The sequence below is a fragment of the Pseudophryne corroboree genome, chromosome 3, assembly GCF_028390025.1.
Source record: "Pseudophryne corroboree isolate aPseCor3 chromosome 3, aPseCor3.hap2, whole genome shotgun sequence".
In the NCBI taxonomy this organism is placed as follows: domain Eukaryota; kingdom Metazoa; phylum Chordata; class Amphibia; order Anura; family Myobatrachidae; genus Pseudophryne; species Pseudophryne corroboree.
This window is the reverse complement of record NC_086446.1, coordinates 179631593-179653108: the sequence shown is the minus strand read 5'-3', so window position 1 is coordinate 179653108 and position 21516 is coordinate 179631593. Positions and strand designations below refer to the sequence as shown.

Here is a 21516-nt window from a genome sequence, read left to right as displayed (position 1 = left end):
GACGCTCAGGGAATACTTAACACTATAAGAAATACACAGATACCTGGGCTTAGGGTCCAAAACCTATTATATGTATTATGACTATTATACTTGCAAAAGAATCACAGTGCAAAGCATACACTACAATATAACATAGACTAACTAACCAGATAACTACACAGGAAATACAATGCAATACAATACAATACAATCAAGGGAAAATAAGGGAGAAAGAGGGGAGAGAGAGATGGCTTACAATAACATCAAGACAATATGATTGCGGAGAAAACTTACGCACAAGGGGAAACGATCGCAAGCGCCTCTGGACATCCAGCTCCCGATTATCAGCAATGAGAACCGTTTGAAGAGAAGTGAGTGCTGGATGCCACAGGCTTGTCTTATTTATGCTCCACACACAATACAATTCAATGGTCCCTACAATCTCATTGTTCATTGGACACAGGAATTCGGCTTCGCATTATAACAAAAGGTCATAGGTTGATTCATACAGGTGGGCTGTGACTGTTTCCAACTGTTCAGGTGGGTGGGATACTGGGTTTCCCGCCGCATGACTAAGTAAGAACAAATAATAGTAAATGGACATAAACTTCTTATGTCCATAACTATTCGCACGAGCGATTAATCCGCTCCACACCAACACCGGAATATTGCTATTTAAATACTCTTCCGATGGGTACCAAACACCACTGTATGACCCCTGTTAGACCCTTCGTACAATACAAAGAGGGATCTCTCTGTTCAGGAACATGCTATGTTAACCAAACTTTCAGAATCTATCAAAGGGACCATGATCTACAAAATACATTATTAGTGAAAATATGTAACGAATGAGTCGCACGCTACGATTACATAAACTCTACCGTAAATACGCATACCGTGCGCCTGCGGGTGCCCGCGACTGTGAGTATGCGCACACACGGGAGAGCATGCGCAGCGCGGACCAGTATGAGGTGCAAATATGGCAGTGTGCATAGAGATATTTTTCTGACTTTGACAACATAAATATTCTGGAACTAAGGGCCATTTACAATGCCCTAAGTCAAGCAAAATCCCTGCTCCTACACCAGCCGGTGCTGATCCAGTCAGACAACATCACGGCAGTCGCCCATGTGAATCGACAGGGCGGCACAAGAAGCAGGACGGCGATGGCAGAAGCCACAAAAATTCTCCGATGGGCGGAGAATCATGTACTAGCACTGTCAGCAGTGTTCATCCCGGGAGTGGACAACTGGGAAGCAGACTTTCTCAGCAGGCACGACCTCCACCCGGGAGAGTGGGGACTTCATCCAGAAGTCTTCCAAATGATTGTAAATCAATGGGGTCGTCCACAGGTGGACATGATGGCGTCCCGCATAAACAAAAAACTAGAGAAGTATTGCGCCAGGTCAAGAGACCCTCAGGCGATAGCGGTGGACGCCCTAGTGACACCGTGGGTGTACCGGTCAGTGTATGTGTTCCCTCCTCTACCTCTCATACCAAGGGTATTGAGAATAATAAGAAAGCGAGGAGTAAACACAATTCTCGTGGTTCCGGATTGGCCAAGAAGAGCGTGGTACCCGGAACTTCAAGAGATGATCTCAGAGGACCCTTGGTCCCTGCCGCTCAGACAGGACCTGCTACAGCAGGGCCCCTGTCTGTTCCAAGACTTACCGCGGCTGCGTTTGACGGCATGGCGGTTGAACGCCGGATCCTGAAGGAAAAGGGCATTCCGGAGGAAGTCATTCCTACGCTTATTAAAGCCAGGAAAGATGTTACGGCAAAACATTATCACCGCATATGGCGGAAATATGTTGCATGGTGCGAGGCCAAAAAGGCCCCAACAGAGGAATTTCAACTGGGTCGATTTCTGCATTTCCTGCAAGCAGGAGTGAATATGGGCCTAAAACTAGGCTCCATTAAAGTACAGATCTCGGCTCTGTCGATTTTCTTTCAAAAGGAACTAGCTTCAGTACCTGAAGTTCAGACATTTGTGAAAGGAGTGCTGCATATTCAGCCCCCATTTGTGCCTCCTGTGGCACCGTGGGATCTCAACGTGATGTTGAATTTCTTAAAATCACATTGGTTTGAGCCACTAAAAACCGTGGATCTGAAATATCTCACGTGGAAAGTGGTCATGTTATTGGCCCTGGCATCAGCCAGGCGAGTGTCAGAATTGGCGGCTTTATCATGTAAAAGCCCTTATCTGATTTTTCATATGGATAGGGCAGAATTGAGGACTCGTCCCCAGTTTCTCCCTAAGGTGGTGTCAGCGTTTCACCTGAACCAGCCTATTGTGGTGCCTGCGGCTACTAAGGATTTGGAGGACTCCAAGTTGCTAGACGTTGTCAGGGCCCTGAAAATATATGTTTCCAGGGCGGCTGGAGTCAGAAAATCTGACTTGCTGTTTATCCTATATGCACCCAACAAGCTGGGTGCTCCTGCTTCTAAGCAGACTATTGCTCGTTGGATTTGTAGTACAATTCAGCTTGCACATACTGTGGCAGGCCTGCCACAGCCTAAATCTGTCAATGCCCATTCCACAAGGAAGGTGGGCTCATCTTGGGCGGCTGCCCGAGGGGTCTCGGCTTTACAACTTTGCCGAGCAGCTACTTGGTCAGGGGCAAACACGTTTGCAAAATTCTATAAATTTGATACCCTGGCTGAGGAGGACCTGGAGTTCTCTCATTCGGTGCTGCAGAGTCATCCGCACTCTCCCGCCCGTTTGGGAGCTTTGGTATAATCCCCATGGTCCTTACGGAGTTCCCAGCATCCACTAGGACGTCAGAGAAAATAAGAATTTACTCACCGGTAATTCTGTTTCTCGTAGTCCGTAGTGGATGCTGGGCGCCCATCCCAAGTGCGGTCTATCTGCAATACTTGTACATAGTTATTGTTAACTAAATCGGGTTATTGAGCCATCTGTTGAGAGGCTCTATCGTTTCATACTGTTAACTGTGTTTCATATCACGAGTTGTTCGGTGTGATTGGTGTGGCTGGTATGAGTCTTACCCGGGATTCAAAATCCTTCCTTATTGTGTACGCTCGTCCGGGCACAGTACCTAACTGAGGCTTGGAGGAGGGTCATAGTGGGAGGAGCCAGTGCACACCAGGTAGTCTAAGATCTTTCTAGAGTGCCCAGCCTCCTTCGGAGCCCGCTATTCCCCATGGTCCTTACGGAGTTCCCAGCATCCACTACGGACTACGATAAACAGAATTACCGGTGAGTAAATTCTTATTTTTCTGTAGGAGCAGGTTTTGTCCTGTCTGTTTTAGCTATATTGTTGTTTTTTTTACATTTATTTATTCTTCTGCATCAACTTTGTTTCAATAAATCAGTGTTTCCCAACTCCTGTACCCCTAACAGTGCATGTTTTCCAGATCTCCAAGTTGATATAAAGGTGTATTCACTACTTGCTGACACATTGTAATAGATCCACAGGTGGAGCTCATTATTTAACTTGTGATACTGAGGAGATCTGTAAACCATGAGAACTGGAATTGGGAAACGCTGCAATACATGAAGCATTGCTATCTAGTTTATGGTACGTTTATGTAGACATGCCTGGGAGTAATGTTAGCTGATACTGTTGTCTTTATAATTATTGCAGAAGATGATCCACAGCCTCTTCCTTATCAATTGTTCGGGTGACATTTTCTTAGAGAAGCACTGGAAAAGCGTTGTCAGCCGCTCGGTCTGTGACTATTTCTTTGAGGCTCAGGAGAAAGCGGCAGATGTTGAAAATGTGCCTCCTGTCATTTCCACTCCTCATCATTACCTTATCAGCATCTATAGGGAGAAGATGTTCTTTGTGGCAGTTGTTCAGAGTGAGGTGACACCACTTTTTGTAATAGAATTCCTGCACCGAGTTGCGGACACCTTTCAGGTAATTATACAGGGGGTCTTACTTTTATTTTCTGTTTGAGTGGGGGGAGTCCAACAATCAATTTTCATATTTGCTTGTCACACAGTTAATATGCATGCAAATAGTATTGCACGATACACTCTGCAGTATAATCGCCAGCTAGAAAACGGGCTCTTTGACCTACTTGGTGCCTGGGCGGGGATTGTCAACATCTGACAATAATAATTATACAGTATATCGAGGGATGGGGAATTCTTTATCTTTTTGTTTACGTAATAATGATGCTGGTAAATGCCTTTTATATTATTTGTGTTAAAGACTTATGGATTGAGTGTGCCAAAAAGAAAAGTAAAAATCCTCAAAGCTACACAAAAACAGGATAACACTTAGCCCACATTTTGCACGTGGGCTAAGTGTCTACGCCAGGCCTTGGCTGTCCAAGTGTTGTGAAACTACAAGTCCCAGCATGCCCTGCCACAGTTTTAGCATTCCATAATAGCAAAACTATGGAAAGGCATGCTGGGATTTGTAGATTTAAAATTAGTTGGAGAAGCACAGGTTGGACAGGCCTGGTCTAGGCTGACATGTAGCCAATGCGTTATTCTAACAGTCACCAGTGACACAAAGCTGATGTGTGGCTCCTACTCAATTGTTTGAAACCAATACATCAAATTTTTCTGAAGTCTTGAGTGTGCGTCCATAAGAAATGAAATTGCTTCAATAGATCAAGTACTGTCTATAAAGATTTTCTTAGTAAAAAAAAAACCCCACTAAAATCACAGTCACATTCGGGGAACTTGTATTACAGCATATGAAGCCTTTTGCTTGTTCCCCCACAGAATCCAGAGGTTCATTAGTTGGCGCAGTTATGTCAGTAACAATCTATGCTACATGTTTAGTAGAAAGGATTATTTTTTTCAGGAAATGTGCTAAGTATCGTCAGCCTGATGAAGAGGCTTTATCCTTTTCCTCAGAACGCGTAGCATAGGTGGTGCTCGCTATCAGAAATACAATATTAAATGTTTGTGCTTTGCTCAGCTTGTGCCTTATTTCTATTATTGTACAGAAAACCCAGAGAAAGGCAAAGGACTCTCATATGATGGGGCACTCTAAAGTGTGCACAATTGTTACCCAAATTGGATCAGACAAATAATAAAACTTAACTTTTATTTTATATAGTTATAAAATTGGAATATTTAAACTCCTATACTAAAAGGTGAAATATAGACTCCCTAAACACAAAATAGATATGGTTTCAGTAAATTATATGAGACAGACAAGGCCTTATGGCATTTTTCGTGGTTCTGCTGCCCCGTATGTGCTGACGCATTGGATACGGGGTGAGAGACCCTTACTTTCGCCAGCCAATAGAAATGCAGAAAGTACCAGAGTGTCTTGTAGTGCGTCCTCTTCATTTCTACTTTTGGCTGATGACATTGAGAACAGCACAGAACTACTGATGCTCTACAACTCTGGGATTGAAGGAAGAGGGACAGCTCCTAGTGAAGGGTTGTGTCTATGATGGTGGTATCATGTTGGTGCTTAAAGCCCATGTGACACTGTATTGGACAGATACACAGAGTATATAGCATGAGATTACTGCAGTTACTGCAAAGCCGGTAATGGTCTCCTGTTCACACCAATGTATAGCTGGATAGATACGACTTAGTCATTACTACGGTTTGCACATTCTGAAACAAATGCATACATGGCTAAGAACCTGTATAACACCAACTTATATCCCTCATTAAGTGCTATAATGCCTCTATATTTATTTATTACTGCTGGTAGCCTATGTGCTGTGTCTCGCATAGAAATAGTTGGATATACCTGTAGCTGGAGTAGCTCATTAAGCACATGTAGTGAGTGCCGGCGGCAGACAGTCTTTGGCAACAACGGTTTCTAGTTGTTATTGTGTAATATTGCACAGTGGTACACTGGTAGCCTATGCGAGACACAGCACATAGGCTAGCAGTAATAAATAAATATAGAGGCATTATAGCACTTAATGAGGGTTATCAGTTGGTGTTATACAAGTTCCTAGCCATATATGCATTTGTTTCAGAATGTGCAAACCATAGTAATGACTAAGTCGTATCTATCCAGCTATACATTGGTGTGAACAGGAGACCATTACCGGCTTTGCAGTAACTGCAGTAATCTCATGCTATATACTCTGTGCATCTGTCCAATACAGTGTCACATGGGCTTTAAGCACCAACATGATACCACCATCATAGACACAACCCTTCACTAGGAGCTGTCCCTCTTCCTTCAATCCCAGAGTTGTAGAGCATCAGTAGTTCTGCGCTGTCCTCAATGTCATCAGCCAAAAGTAGAAACGAAGAGGACGCACTACAAGACACTCTGGTACTATCTGCATTTCTATTGGCTGGCGAAAGTAAGGGTCTCTCACCCCGTATCCAATGCGTCAGCACATACGGGGCAGCAGAACCACGAAAAATGCCATAAGGCCTTGTCTGTCTCATATCATTTACTGAAAACCATATCTAACACATCTGTGACACAGGCTGATGCCCAAAGTAGAAACCATTACACCTGTACCTTTTAATCATTGTATTTTGTGTTTAGTGAGTCTATATTTCGCCTTTTACTATAGGAGTTTAAATACTCCAATTTTATAACTATATAAAATAAAAGTTACGTTTTATTACTTGTCTGACCCAATTTGGGTAACAATTGTACACACTTTAGAGTGCCCCATCATAGGAGAGTCCTTTGCCTTTCTCTGGGTTTTTTGTACAATTGACTTTACTCTGAGGGAGCACCACTTACCTACCCAGCACACTAGTATTTTAGCTACATGCAATGGGTCGGAATTAGGATCTTAAAGTGTAACAATTATTATTTTCAACATAACCTGGGTGCAGTTAGGTCTGTGCAGTCAATACCAAAACCCCACTTGCAAAAACTCTTATTTCTATTATTGTCAGGATTACTTTGGAGAGAGCTCAGAGACCTGTTTGAAGGATAACGTGGTGGTAGTCTATGAGCTGCTGGAAGAGATGTTGGATAATGGATTTCCTCTGGCAACAGAGTCCAATATCCTGAAGGAATTGATCAAGCCCCCAACAATACTGCGATCTGTAGTGAACTCCCTGACAGGTCTGTGACCCCTTCACTTGCTATTAATACGGCACTTCTTATGATGTATTTGGGCTGCTTCGTTGATAACAGTGGAAGCACACTCAGAGCGGGAAGGAGGAATTTTCTTTTACATTCTATCTGAATCTCTGCTTTCCATAAATGACAGTAACATATACAGTTTAGATCTCAGATAAACTTCCAACACACATGTGAAGATTAGATAGTTCGTCATTCTTAGGTTTGTAGTAGCGATCCATTTCTTACTATTCTATTGGTGAACCCAGTGCAGGGTAATAGTCCACAGTGTGTGCATAGCGGCTCATGTGTAAATAACCTAAGGACACCGCCGATGAACTGAATGACAGTATATCTAAGGCAGTCGTTACAGTATTGCAGAATAAGCAGACCTGATAACAGCCTGAGTGGCACACTTGGAAAGTCACATTTTACTAATGGAGCTTATACGTAATGTCATTTTCATTCTTTAGGGAACTATTGTGACTGAATTTATTATTTCTCTAAAGCCTAAGCGGTTCTGTTATAAACCTACGTTTATTTATGAACAGCTGTTTATATAGTGCACACATGTTCTGCAGTGCTTTACAGATGATATTTTCAGTCATGCATAGTCCCTGCCTCAGTGGCGCTTACAGTCTATCTTTCCTATCACATGGACACAAACACACTAGGGTCAGTCTTTTGTCAGCAGCCAGTCAACCTACATGTACAGATGTGTCCTCTTACATCCTTGCTGCACTCACGCTAAACAGCCCTTCAAGTTGCGACATGCCGTGGCGGGACTCTGTACCGACAAGCGTCTTTTATTCGCTTCTTTGCCGCGATAAATGCGTCTTAAGGCCAGTACTCACTGGCCGATGCGGGAGAGATGTGTGCTGAGCAAACCGCTCAGCACACATCTCTCCCGCCGCTCAGCACAGCGCGATGTGTGCCGAGCGTGCGTGGGAAACCGGGGGAACCGCTCATTTCACCCAGCGGGTGAAATGAGCGACCCGCTAGATTGGCCTGCACAGCAGGCCAATCTAGCGCCAGCGATAGCGATGCGCGGGGCTGCGCATCGCTATCGCTGTAGGGGGTACACACGAGCGATCAGGCTTAAAATCTAAGCAATCTAGTCAGATTTCTTAGATTTTAAGCAGCGATCGCTCCGTGAGTACCCCCCTTTAGATGCAATGTAATGCAATAGGGCGCACAAGCAGCTTCTGTTGATTAAAATTATATGCAGCATGCCTATATTCTGTGTGTAATTACAGCTCTATCTGCATCTGAAATTAAACGTTAAGGCCAGTACACACTGGCAGAGATCTATCACAGACCGCTCAGCACACATCTCTACCAATCTAGCCAGATTGCTTAGATTTTAAGAACAGATTTCTCTGTGTATACCCCCCTTTAGTGTTTTCCATGAAAAAACTGTAGCATAGCCTTTTGTATGCAAATACAGTCGCAGTCACACACAGAATATAGGCATGCAGCATATAATTTTAATCAGCAGAAGCTTGTGCGCCCTATTGCAGTACATTGCGTCTAACGACACCCAAAAAGATGCTTTGCACTACCAAGTCACACGGCACTCGCGCTTTGTGCAACGCAACTTGTAGTGCATGGAGCAAAGTTATAAGAGGACACATCTGTATGTGTTTGGAGTGTGTGAGATAACCCATGCAAGCACACGGAGAACATACAAACTCAGCACAGATGAGCCATGACCAGCAATTGACCTCAGTGCTGTGACGCAGTAATGCTAACCACTACCCCATCTGTGCTGCCCCATACTTCATTTTAATCTTGAATGAGGAAAGCAAATTTGGCTGCCAGCCATGTTTACATAAGCATTCCTCCAAAGGCAAAATAAGAATGTCTTCCCATTTATTTAACTGTTCATTTGCGTGTTAGTGCTACTTATACAGTGTCATTCTGTAACCTCCTCTATTCTGCAGCCTGGTTATGCAATCAATAGAGGGTGTGAGTTGGAACTGTTCATGTGTGAAGAGGTTAAAGGTAAATAGTGACGGTGCAGAATGTTGCTGTCTCCAGGTGCTGTGTGCTACGTGGCGTGTTCAGGAGCAGTCCTCTAGCCAAGTCCACATGGTTCTGATACAGAACTGCTGGAATATATGAAAGCTAAAAAAATAAAATAAAAAAGGGACACCTTTAAAGCTAATCCATGGATGAAATCAGTAACATATCTTTGCTCCTACATGCATCACAGTTTTACACCTTGATAGCAGAGAATGTGCTTTGAAACAGAATTAGAAGGTTTTTGTTGTTTTATACTTAAGGAACATTCTCTTGTTATTTTTAGCAATAACCTCTTTTGCACTGTTTATATGGTATAATACAGATGTGTCCTCATAGACTGTAACTCTAATCTCGGCAAATAGGTCCTCTCTGTCCGCCATCGTTTTATAGCATTTCAGCAATGATTTCTGAATCCTTTTACCTGTTTGCACAGGATCACTTAGTGCCTCATTTAATTCTTTGTCATTTAAAAGGGAGCAGCAACATGGGGGAAACACTGCCCACTGGGCAACTTTCCAACATCCCCTGGAGAAGGGCAGGAGTCAAGTACAACAACAACGAAGCCTATTTTGACTTAATTGAGGAAGTGGATGCAATCATAGACAAATCAGGTAACAAGGGTTTTCATTATGTAATCATTGTGCTTATGGCCATTGCTTTGCTGCTTTTAGTGAAGAACAGTGTATGGCAGTGGTTCCCAAACTGTGTGCCGCAGCACTTGCCTTGGATTGGTGGTCCAGGACCAATTCAAACTATTTTTGGTCAATGTAATAGACAAAACCAGCGCTTGTGACTGCCAAGTTATAAAATATGAGGCTAAACAGAAGCAAATATCGTCCCGCAACACACTAAAGACACTAAGGATGACACATAAACATAATTTACTCATTGTTTTCTAAAATTCTCAAAGAAACTTTTGGCCTAGGGGTGCCGTGAAAAAATTCTGATACTCTAGGGCGCCATGATTAAAAAAAGTTTGGGAACCACTGGTGTATGGTTTTCTTTTTACAACACCTATAAATTACATGGTGTCACATCTGGATGGTTGGAGTAAGGATTCAGTGAATAGTGCTAAATAGTTATCTACAGAGCACTGCCTCAGTTGGCATTATGCTTCCCGTACCAAAAGAGATAGTGATCTCTTTATTCAGGAAAAGTAATAAATCACAGTTGCCAGCATTTGCTGGTGAATTCCAGGGACGTATTGATGTTGGGCATGTTGCATCTTGGCACAAGATACTGTATGTCATACAATCTACATAGACCTAAAGGCACGAAGTCTGGATAATATAAACATTCAGGCTGGGGGCGTGTAGTAGATGATTATACAGGAGCAGGTTTCTATACAATCAGGTACTGCATTCATTTCACATTCCCCATCCCAACATGAAGACTCTCTCTGTGCCACATCACTGACCGCTCCTATGAAACATGGTTCAGATACTGGCCAGAGTCCCACTTGTTCCAGCTAGTGTCTGTGTACGCAGTGCCAGCTGTTCTGTCTGATGCTTTTGCTGAAACATGCATTGGGTCCCCCACACCCCCATTCTCAAATCCATAAAAAGCCCTGGACCTCTCATCCTGGTATTGGGATATAGGGAGAAAACATTATGCTAGGTTCCTTCTGTTTTCCAATAACCAGCACTAGGCTCAATCAGCTGGGGGGCTGATGCTATTGCAGGAAGACACCCTGTGTGGGGGCCCCCTGCCATAATAACAACAAGCCCTGTAGCGGTCAGTTTAAGGATGGAATCCATGGGAAAGTATATTAACCACTCTTTCTATTTTATTTTTACACAGACCGAAGCCTGCACAAATCATACTGATCTCTAAAGTGCTCTCAGCCTGCCCACTAAGGCGGAGCTTCTGCTGGAGGAGTTTACATCTGGCCTGAAATCTGTACAGCAGGCATTCCCAACCTCGGTCCCCAAGGCACGCTATCAGTCCAGGTTTTAGTGATATTTATGCTTGAGCACAGGTGACTTAATAAGTACCGCAGTTATTTTGATTTAACCATCTGTGCTGTAGCTTGGATATCACTAGGCTGGGAATGCCTGCTGTACAGTGGTACAATCTTCTACCAAATATTTTGGTCAGATGAGGGGGTGAAGATCATTGTTTAAGCTGGGTACACACTAGACCGTATATTGAATGATTTGCCCAATTCCAACAGATCGGAACGATAAATCGTCAAGTGTATATGCTCTATTTGCGTGCCCCCTCGTTCGTCAGGGACGTCTTCTGGTCGGTCCTACATGAAGCTCAATCTGAGGACATAGTCAACGACGGCATACTCCTGGATGTGGCCACTGACGATATATCTTTAGGTCTTTTGCAAGATTGCACTGCGTGTACGCACTACGGGGGTAATTCAGACCTGATTGCTGCTGTGCGTTTTCGCACAGTGGGCGATCAGGTCCAAACTGCGCTTGTGTAAGCACTGCAATGCGCAGGAGCGGCGCACGGGTACAAAGTGGGTCGCCGCTCGGCGATGGGTTTGTGCGACGGACCTGTTCGCACAGGCATTCACAAAGAGATTGAGAGGAAGAAGGCGTTTGTGGGTGTCAACTGACCATTTTCTGGGAGTGTCTGGAAAAACGCAGGCGTGTCCATGCGTCTGCAGGGAGGGTTCCTGACGTCCATTCCGGTCCTGGGCAGGCTGATGTAATTGCAGCAGCTGAGTAAGTCCTGGACTGCGCAGAGACTGCTCAAAATCTGTTTGTGCAGCTCTGCTACACATGCGATCGCACACTTGCACAGCTAAAATACACTCCCCCCATAGGCGGTGACTATCTGATCGCAGCAGTGCAAAAATCGCTGCCCAGCGAAAAGGTTTGAATTAGGCCCAATATCATTTGTCTGTAGTGTTACCACCTCATCCCTTTAATTCTGAACACATATTAATTACACAGGTTCTGTGGCTGGCTGACTTGAAGACTCCATTTCACCTGGTTTTAATCAGCCACAGAACCTGTGTACTTAATGTATCCAGAATTAAAGGGATAAGGTGGATAACCCTATTTGTCTGGGAGTTCAAGGAAAATCGTTGCCAACATTGCATCGTTTGCTTGTCGTCTAGTGTGTACCCAGCTTTAGACTGTACAAATCTGCACTGTGGGCGGGATTGCTGGTCATAAGTGACATTAAAGTGTGGTTGTACAGGTGTGTACCCAGCATAAGCCTGCTGCTGCTGCAAGCTCACGTTACATCTGTGTGTGGCTGTGGCTCTTTTCAAGTCTGCTTTCTATGTGCAGAGATTACAAGTGATTTAAAAGCATATGCTTCAGATTTCTGCACACAACGAACAGCTTTTTACACCTGGGAGACTAATCTTCATTCAGCCCTTAGCGGGTAATTATTTTGTTCCCTTTCAGGTATAACTTTTGCTGGTTGTGTTCTTGGAGTATCTTATTACAACAATATACAACCACTTTATTGCATGAGTGGCTAATACACACATGCATATCCTTTGGCAGAGTATTTTCTCTGCATTACTATTGATAGTAAGTCGTATATGCTTTTTTTTTTTTTTTCAGTGCTGACTTTTTATAGTACTTGAATTTTATTCTTTATGTTTAATTATTCATTTTTATCATACATACTTTATGCGCTTCCTATGTTTTTTTCTCTTTTTGTTTGCATCAGTGTTCCCAAGCAACCTAAGAGTACTGGGTGAGCCAGGCTGGCATATAAGACTGCCAGTGAGAAACATGCTAGCTGGCAAGGAAAAATAGCTAAACATTAACCTGTTATCTTCTCGCCCCTAAAAAGCATATATTAGGTAGATCAAATGAGGTAGGCGCCTCATTAGGTAGATCAAATCTATGAATGAAGTCAATTTAGATTGACTGTTCTTAATAATTACAACATGATATCGCATGCATTACAATAATTGTAGTTGAATACAGTAATCCCCTGGTATTAAGATACTGAGAGCTTTTTTCTTTAGTTTTATGCCACAAACATGTTTTGAACTGAAAAATAAAAAATCAGATATTGAGCTTGAGCGGAACATACATAATGTTGTACTCCTGGAACATTGAAAGTCTCAAACCACATGTGGTTTACCGCTAACCAATCTGCATGGGCAGGGCCGGACTGGCAGTTCTGGCAAATGCCAGAAGGGCCGAGAGCCAGATGGGCCGGTCCAGCAGACAGCCGGGAGCTGCTATAAAGGAAACATTTTTCTTACGTCTTATAGCAGGTGTCCGATTGAGCTCCCGCACACTGAGCCCCGCGGTTCTGAGCAGCCAGCAGCAGCAGAATGGAAATTGCAGCCGACGGAGGTGTCAGCCGCTGGGGCCGTGCATGCTGGGTGGCCCGGGGAACAGAGCGCGGACAGGAGCATGAACTGGGGGCGGCTGGCAGCCAGAGATGGAGCAGGGACTGCGGCTACGCTGCTCACCTGCTGGCACCCAGATGGAGTAGACCCGGCGGAGTCAAGTAGGCAAGGTGACGGTGGTGGGTTGGGGAGCCGGGTAGGAGGAGCAGCCTAAAGTATGCTGTCCCACTCTCATTGTGCCAGGATCTCAGTATAGGGACTGATCCATTTAATTATGTATAGCTTTGCTGTTTTGGCCATAGAATGACAGTACTGTGTATAGCTATAATCTATACATCCAGGTGTATATCATATACTACACACTTTCTTTATATACTGAGTGTGTATATTATATAAATGTGTGTGATATATCTTTGTAGAAACATGTTTATTAATCGTCCTATCTATCTATCGCATATCTATCTATATATACACATATTTTGAAATGAAAATACTAGTATACCTACAGCAGAATGTTCATTCATTTATGAATGACTACATATTTTCTCTTGATTTCATGTATGGATGGTGTAATGCTTAGCATTACTGCCTCACAGCACTGAGGTCATGGGTCTGATTCCCGCCAAGGCTTTAATTGTGTGGAGCTTCTCCCCGTGCTTACGTGGGTTTACTCTGGGTACTTTGGCTTCCTCCCACACTCCAAAAATATATTGGGATTGTAATTGGCTCGTGATGACAAAAACGAACCCTAATGTGTAAGTGTGTGGTCATGGGCTTAGTGGTTCTTATCTGCTGTCAAATTCTATTTGTCTACTGTGATTACAGTGCCCTCTGTGCTTCCCCGTGCACCCAGCTCCATCCCCGACAGGCTAGTTAGTTTCTATGGGCACGCCTCCCCTCCCCTCTGACCAATCTAGTCCTTACATTAGCTCCGTCTCACCACACTCCTGTTTCCTATGTTCCTCCCCTCTTCCTTAGCTCCTCTTTCATTTTCTCTCAGGCTCTCCCCTCCCCGCCCTTACAGCTCCCGCAACCCCTTCCAATCAGCTCTGTTACCTACACGAGGAGCTGAGAAGACTGTGTCACTCTTCGCGTGGCTACACTCCCTAACCTGGAGGACTCAAGCAAGTTTAATAAGTGGATGGGAGTTTGTTTGGTGCGGTGGTGGGTGCAGCTAATAAAACAAACAGGGTAGGGGCTGGTGGTGCCATGGTCACTTCCAACCAACAATCAGCAATCATTGTGTCCTTAACCCTACCTTTCCCCAGCTGCTATCTATACTTACCCTCTCACTGCCTGACCCTAACCCATTCTTTGACCCAGTACTGCCCAGCAGTACCGGGAGGGGGGGAGCAGTGCGGAGGGGACACTGACCCCTTACCTCCTCCCTATCCCCAGCACTGTCCCCAGTACTGCCTGCCCCTAACCCCCTCCTTGTCCCATTACTGTCCTACTGGCTATCTACTCTTACCCCTCCTTACCTCCGAACTGCCTGACCATGTCCACATCCTTGCCCCAGCTGCTATCTACCCTCATTGCCCCACAGTACTGCTCCAGCTGCTATATACCCTTATTCTGCCCTCCCTAAACCCATCTGCCGCATGCCCTTACTCCCATGTACCCCATCCTGTCCCAACTGCTCCCTGGCTCAACCCTCAGCTCTAAACAAACTGCTACCTACCCTTAAATACCTTTCCCCCAACTGCTACCTGCCTCCTGGCACTACCCAAGGTGTCACCTGGGGATGGGTATGAAATGCCACTGGTGATAATCTTGGTGGTCTCAATCCCGACAGCGGAGATCCATCTCCCTCCGGCAGCCTATTCCTAGCTTTTTCCCTCCCTTACTCTGGGCCTACATTATGCGGATTGGGTGTTTATGGCTCATGTTTTATTCATTCAACCATTGTCTGTCTCTTTTTCTGTTGTATGGGTGATGGAAAGGATCACCGAGACAGAGTGAGTAGCAGTACGGTGTGTAGCTTGTTATCTTTAGCACAATTGCAACATACAAGGGATCACCAGTGAGCTTAATTTAACAAGGCTCAAGTCGGGATCTATATCTAACATCAATTGACATTATTGTCTATGATCCACAGTGGACCCCAGTCTCTAAACGGTCAACTAACACCTGTAACCTGCTTGATTCAATATATATTTTGGGATAGCTATATGCTCAATCAAGTCATTAGATACATACATCAATGAACTGCAGCATAATGGCAACAATCAACACTGTTTGACTGCTACAATCTAATTGCTACATATATGTATTGATTTTGTGCTTTTTGTGCTGTTTGTTTATATAGTTTCTTTTTTTAAGGTGTGTTATGTGTATATGAATTTTATTTAATAAATTGTGATTTATTTTTTTGACTAAAACAAACCACTGGTAAATAGTATGATAAATATGGTTTTCTAGCGCGACCCTGTATATATACAATGTGGCATGCCATGAGACCAAGCCCTCATGGAGGCCACACCCCTTTCCTGCTGTGCACCCTACCTTAAAAAAATTCCTACAGAGAACACTATCTAATCCTCTATGCCTACTAAGCCAGGGCTTGGTCAATTGGGAAAATGCCTTCCCTTTCAATGTGTGTGACCTACACTAATGAAGTACCAGCTTTACCTAACAACCAACCAAATACTAAACGTCTGACTATGGCACATGTTTGAATCCCCTGCAGGATGAGCTCTGTTGCATGTATTTTAGATTATGATGTCAACTTATATATTTTAATAATACTAATTATATTTGTAAAAGCATAAATTAAGAAGTAGGAGGGGTCAGGATTAGTAAGGGGAGACGTCTATGCTAGGAGCCAGATGGTGATGCCGAGGTGGGTCTATGGTCTTTAAATGCCAGGACCTATTTTTAGTCCCAGTCCGGCCCTGCACATGGGGCAATAAGTGATATCCACGGGGTAGCAAGTTCTGATCCATACATTGAGTAAGGAGAAGTCCAGGAGGGTAGATGGCAGTAAGAGTGACGCGCTAAGATGGGTAAGGGTCACCCAGCTTTCTCAGCGAAATTTGCCAAGCCTATTGTACTTCTTTACTCATTGTTTGGACCAGAACTTCTGCATCTTGTTTTTTACCCTGCGGATGTCACCTACAGCCCCATGAGGATTGGTTAGCGTTAAACCACATGTGGTTTGAGACTTTCATTGTCACCGTTACATCACATGCGATGCAGATTAATAAATACAGTGGTTCATGTTTCAGTTTATGGCATCAGGTGATGCAAAGTTTTCAAAAGCCAGACAAATAGGCCAACAAATGGATGCATTTATAAGAGTAAAACTGCCTTCACAGAAGCACATTTGCTGTGCACTTCTCCACTTTTCCATCTGTCCGCGCTGACACGCATGCCTCATACAAGGTCAAACTTGTTGCTAATATTACTGTACATTCTATAGAAGTGACAGCGTACATTGAAAAAAGAAATTGTATGGAGTTCTAACCTTTTTCTCTATCGTCCTAAGTGGATGCTGGGGTTCCTGAAAGGACCATGGGGAATAGCGGCTCCGCAGGAGACAGGGCACAAAAAAGTAAAGCTTTACTAGGTCAGGTGGTGTGCACTGGCTCCTCCCCCTATGACCCTCCTCCAGACTCCAGTTAGATTTTGTGCCCGAACGAGAAGGGTGCAATCTAGGTGGCTCTCCTAAAGAGCTGCTTAGAGAAAGTTTAGTTTAGGTTTTTTTCTTTACAGTGAGTCCTGCTGGCAACAGGATCACTGCAACGTGGGACTTAGGGGGAAAGTAGTAAACTCACCTGCATGCAGAGTGGATTTGCTGCTTGGCTACTGGACACCATTAGCTCCAGAGGGATCGAACACAGGCCCAGCCGTGGAGTCCGGTCCCGGAGCCGCGCCGCCGACCCCCTTGCAGATGCTGAAGCGTGAAGAGGTCCGGAAACCGGCGGCTGAAGACTCCTCAGTCTTCATAAGGTAGCGCACAGCACTGCAGCTGTGCGCCATTTTCCTCTCAGCACACTTCACTGGGCAGTCACTGAGGGTGCAGAGCGCTGGGGGGGGGCGCTCTGAGAGGCAAATATAAACCTTATACAAGGCTAAAAATACCTCACATATAGCCCATAGGGGCTATATGGAGATATTTAACCCCTGCCTGACTGGAAAAATAGCGGGAGAAGAACCCGCCGAAAAAGGGGCGGGGCCTATCTCCTCAGCACACGGCGCCATTTTCTGTCACAGCTCCGCTGGTCAGAACGGCTCCCAGGTCTCTCCCCTGCACTGCACTACAGAAACAGGGTAAAACAGAGAGGGGGGGCACATTAATGGCTATATATATATATATATTAAAGCAGCTATAAGGGAGCACTTAATATAAGGATATCCCTTGTATATATAGCGCTTTGTGGTGTGTGCTGGCAGACTCTCCCTCTGTCTCCCCAAAAGGGCTAGTGGGTCCTGTCTTCATTAGAGCATTCCCTGTGAGTTTGCGGTGTGTGTCGGTACGTGGTGTCGACATGTATGAGGACGATATTGGTGTGGAGGCGGAGCAATTGCCAAATATGCAGATGTCACCCCCCAGGGGGTCGACACCAGAATGGATGCCTTTATTTGTGGAATTACGTGATGGTTTATCTTCCCTTAAACAGTCAGTTGAGGACATGAGGCGGCCGGACAATCAATTAATGCCTGTCCAGGCGCCTCAAACACCGTCAGGGGCTGTAAAACGCCCTTTGCCTCAGTCGGTCGACACAGACCCAGACACGGGCACTGATTCCAGTGACGACGGTAGAAATTCAAACGTATTTTCCAGTAGGGCCACACGTTATATGATTTTGGCAATGAAGGAGACGTTACATTTAGCTGATACTACAGATACCGTAAAACAGGGTATTATGTATGGTGTGAAAAAACTACAAACAGTTTTTCCTGAATCAGAAGAATTAAATGACGTGTGTGATGAAGCGTGGGTTGCTCCTGATAAAAAGTTGATAATTTCAAAAAAGTTATTGGCATTATACCCTTTCCCGCCAGAGGTTAGGGCGCGCTGGGAAACACCCCCTAAGGTGGACAAGGCGCTCACACGCTTATCCAAACAAGTGGCGTTACCCTCTCCTGAGACGGCCGCACTTAAGGATCCATCAGATAGAAAGATGGAAGTTATTCAAAAGAATATATACACACATGCAGGTGTTATACTACGACCAGCTATAGCAACTGCCGGGATGTGCAGTGCTGGAGTAGTTTGGTCAGAATCCCTGATTGAAAATATTGATACCCTAGATAGGGACAATGTTTTACTGTCGTTAGAACAAATAAAGGATGCATTTATCTATATGCGTGATGCACAGAGGGATATTTGCACACTGGCATCTCGGGTGAGTGCTATGTCCATTTCAGCCAGAAGAGCCTTATGGACACGACAGTGGACAGGCGATGCGGATTCAAAACGTCACATGGAGGTTTTGCCGTATAAAGGGGAGGAGTTATTTGGAGTTGGTCTATCAGACTTGGTGGCCACGGCTACTGCCGGGAAATCCACTTTTTTACCTCAAGTCACTCCCCAACAGAGAAAGGCACCGACTTTTCAACCGCAGCCTTTTCGCTCCTACAAAAATAAGAGAGCAAAGGGCTTGTCGTACCTGCCACGAGGCAGAGGAAGAGGGAAGAGACACCAACAGGCAGCTCCTTCCCAGGAACAGAAGCCCTCCCCGGCTCCTGCAAAAACCTCAGCATGACGCTGGGGCCTCTCAAGCGGACTCGGGGACAGTGGGGGGCCGTCTCAAAAATTACAGCGCGCAGTGGGCTCACTCGCAGGTAGACCCCTGGATCCTGCAGATAATATCTCAGGGGTACAGGTTGGAATTAGAGACGGATCCTCCTCATCGTTTCCTGAAGTCTGCCTTACCAACCGTCTCTTCCGAAAGGGAGAGGGTGTTGGAAGCCATTCACAAGCTGTACGCTCAGCAGGTGATAGTCAAAGTACCCCTATTACAACAAGGAAAGGGGTATTATTCCACTCTATTTGTGGTACCGAAGCCGGATGGCTCGGTAAGGCCTATTCTAAATCTGAAGTCCTTGAACCTCTACATAAAAAAGTTCAAGTTCAAGATGGAGTCACTCAGAGCAGTGATAGCGAACCTGGAAGAAGGGGACTTTATGGTATCCTTGGACATCAAGGATGCGTATCTACACGTTCCGATTTACCCCGCACACCAGGGGTACCTCAGGTTCATTGTTCAAAACTGTCACTATCAGTTTCAGACGCTGCCGTTCGGATTGTCCACGGCGCCTCGGGTCTTTACCAAGGTAATGGCCGAGATGATGATTCTTCTTCGAAGAAAAGGCGTATTAGTTATCCCATACTTGGACGATCTCCTAATAAGGGCAAGGTCCAGAGAACAGCTGGAGACAGCTTTAGCACTATCTCAAGAGGTGCTAAGACAACACGGGTGGATTCTGAATATTCCAAAATCCCATTTAATCCCGACAACTCGTCTGCTGTTCCTAGGAATGATTCTGGACACGGTTCAGAAAAAGGTTTTCCTTCCAGAGGAAAAAGCCAAGGAGTTATCCGATCTGGTCAGGAACCTCCTAAAACCAGGAAAAGTGTCAGTACATCAATGCACAAGAGTCCTGGGAAAAATGGTGGCTTCTTACGAAGCAATTCCATTCGGCAGATTCCATGCAAGAATATTCCAAAGGGATCTGTTGGACAAATGGTCAGGGTCGCATCTGCAGATGCACCTGCGAATAACCCTGTCACCAAAGACAAGGGTGTCACTTCTGTGGTGGTTGCAGAAGGCTCACCTATTAGAAGGCCGCAGATTCGGCATTCAGGATTGGATCCTGGTGACCACGGACGCCAGCCTGAGAGGCTGGGGAGCAGTCACACAAGGAAGAAACTTCCAGGGAGTATGGACGAGTCTGGAAAAGTCTCTTCACATAAACATTCTGGAACTAAGAGCAATCTACAATGCTCTAAGCCAGGCGGAACTTCTCCTGCAAGGAAAGCCGGTGTTGATTCAGTCGGACAACATCACGGCGGTCGCCCATGTAAACAGGCAGGGCGGCACAAGAAGCAGGAGTGCAATGGCAGAAGCTGCCAAGATTCTTCGCTGGGCGGAGAATCACGTGATAGCACTGTCAGCAGTGTTCATCCCGGGCGTGGACAACTGGGAAGCAGACTTCCTCAGCAGACACGATCTTCATCCGGGAGAGTGGGGTCTACATCCAGAAGTCTTCAACATGTTAATAGACCGTTGGGAAAGACCAATTGTAGACATGATGGCGTCTCGCCTCAACAAGAAACTGGACAAATATTGCGCCAGGTCAAGAGATCCACAGGCAATAGCTGTGGACGCACTGGTAACTCCTTGGGTGTACCAGTCAGTGTATGTGTTTCCTCCTCTGCCGCTCATACCAAAGGTATTGAAGATCATACGGCAAAGAAGAGTAAGAACAATACTAGTGGTTCCGGATTGGCCGAGAAGGACTTGGTATCCGGAACTTCAAGAGATGCTCACGGACGAACCGTGGCCTCTACCTCTGAGAAGGGACCTGCTACAGCAGGGTCCCTGTCTTTTTCAAGACTTACCGCGGCTGCGTTTGACGGCATGGCGGTTGAACGCCAGATCCTAAAAGGGAAAGGCATTCCAGAAGAAGTCATTCCTACCTTGATTAAGGCACGGAAGGAAGTCACCGTGAAACATTATCACCGCATTTGGCGAAAATATGTAGCGTGGTGCGAGGATCGGAAGGTTCCGACGGAGGAATTCCAACTGGGTCGTTTCCTACATTTCCTGCAATCAGGATTATCTATGGGTCTCAAATTGGGATCCATTAAGGTTCAAATTTCGGCCCTGTCAATATTCTTCCAAAAAGAATTGGCCTCTGTCCCTGAGGTCCAGACTTTTGTCAAGGGAGTACTGCATATACAGCCTCCTGTGGTGCCTCCGGTGGCACCGTGGGATCTAAATGTAGTTTTAGATTTCCTCAAATCCCATTGGTTTGAACCATTGAAAAAGGTGGATTTGAAATATCTCACATTGAAAGTGACTATGTTACTAGCCCTGGCCTCTGCCAGGAGAGTATCTGAATTGGCGGCTTTATCTTATAAAAGTCCTTATCTAATCTTCCATTCGGATAGGGCAGAACTGCGGACTCGTCCGCATTTTCTCCCTAAAGTGGTATCAGCATTTCATCTGAACCAACCTATTGTGGTGCCTGCGGCCACTAGCGACTTGGAGGACTCCAAGTTGTTGGACGTTG

At 45.2% G+C, this 21516-nt stretch overlaps 1 protein-coding gene across 2 annotated transcripts in view; it reads left to right on the top strand.

Moving 5' to 3' along the window:
• AP3M1 (adaptor related protein complex 3 subunit mu 1) overlaps positions 1-21516 on the top strand; it is a 211606-nt gene that overhangs the window by 172443 nt on the left and 17647 nt on the right. For both annotated transcript variants that reach the window (XM_063958648.1, XM_063958647.1), the window contains 3 exons: positions 3588-3863; positions 6797-6968; positions 9464-9601. In XM_063958648.1, the coding sequence (XP_063814718.1) occupies positions 3591-3863; positions 6797-6968; positions 9464-9601 (583 nt within the window). In that variant the 5' untranslated portion in view covers positions 3588-3590. The remainder of the gene's footprint in view (positions 1-3587; positions 3864-6796; positions 6969-9463; positions 9602-21516) is intronic.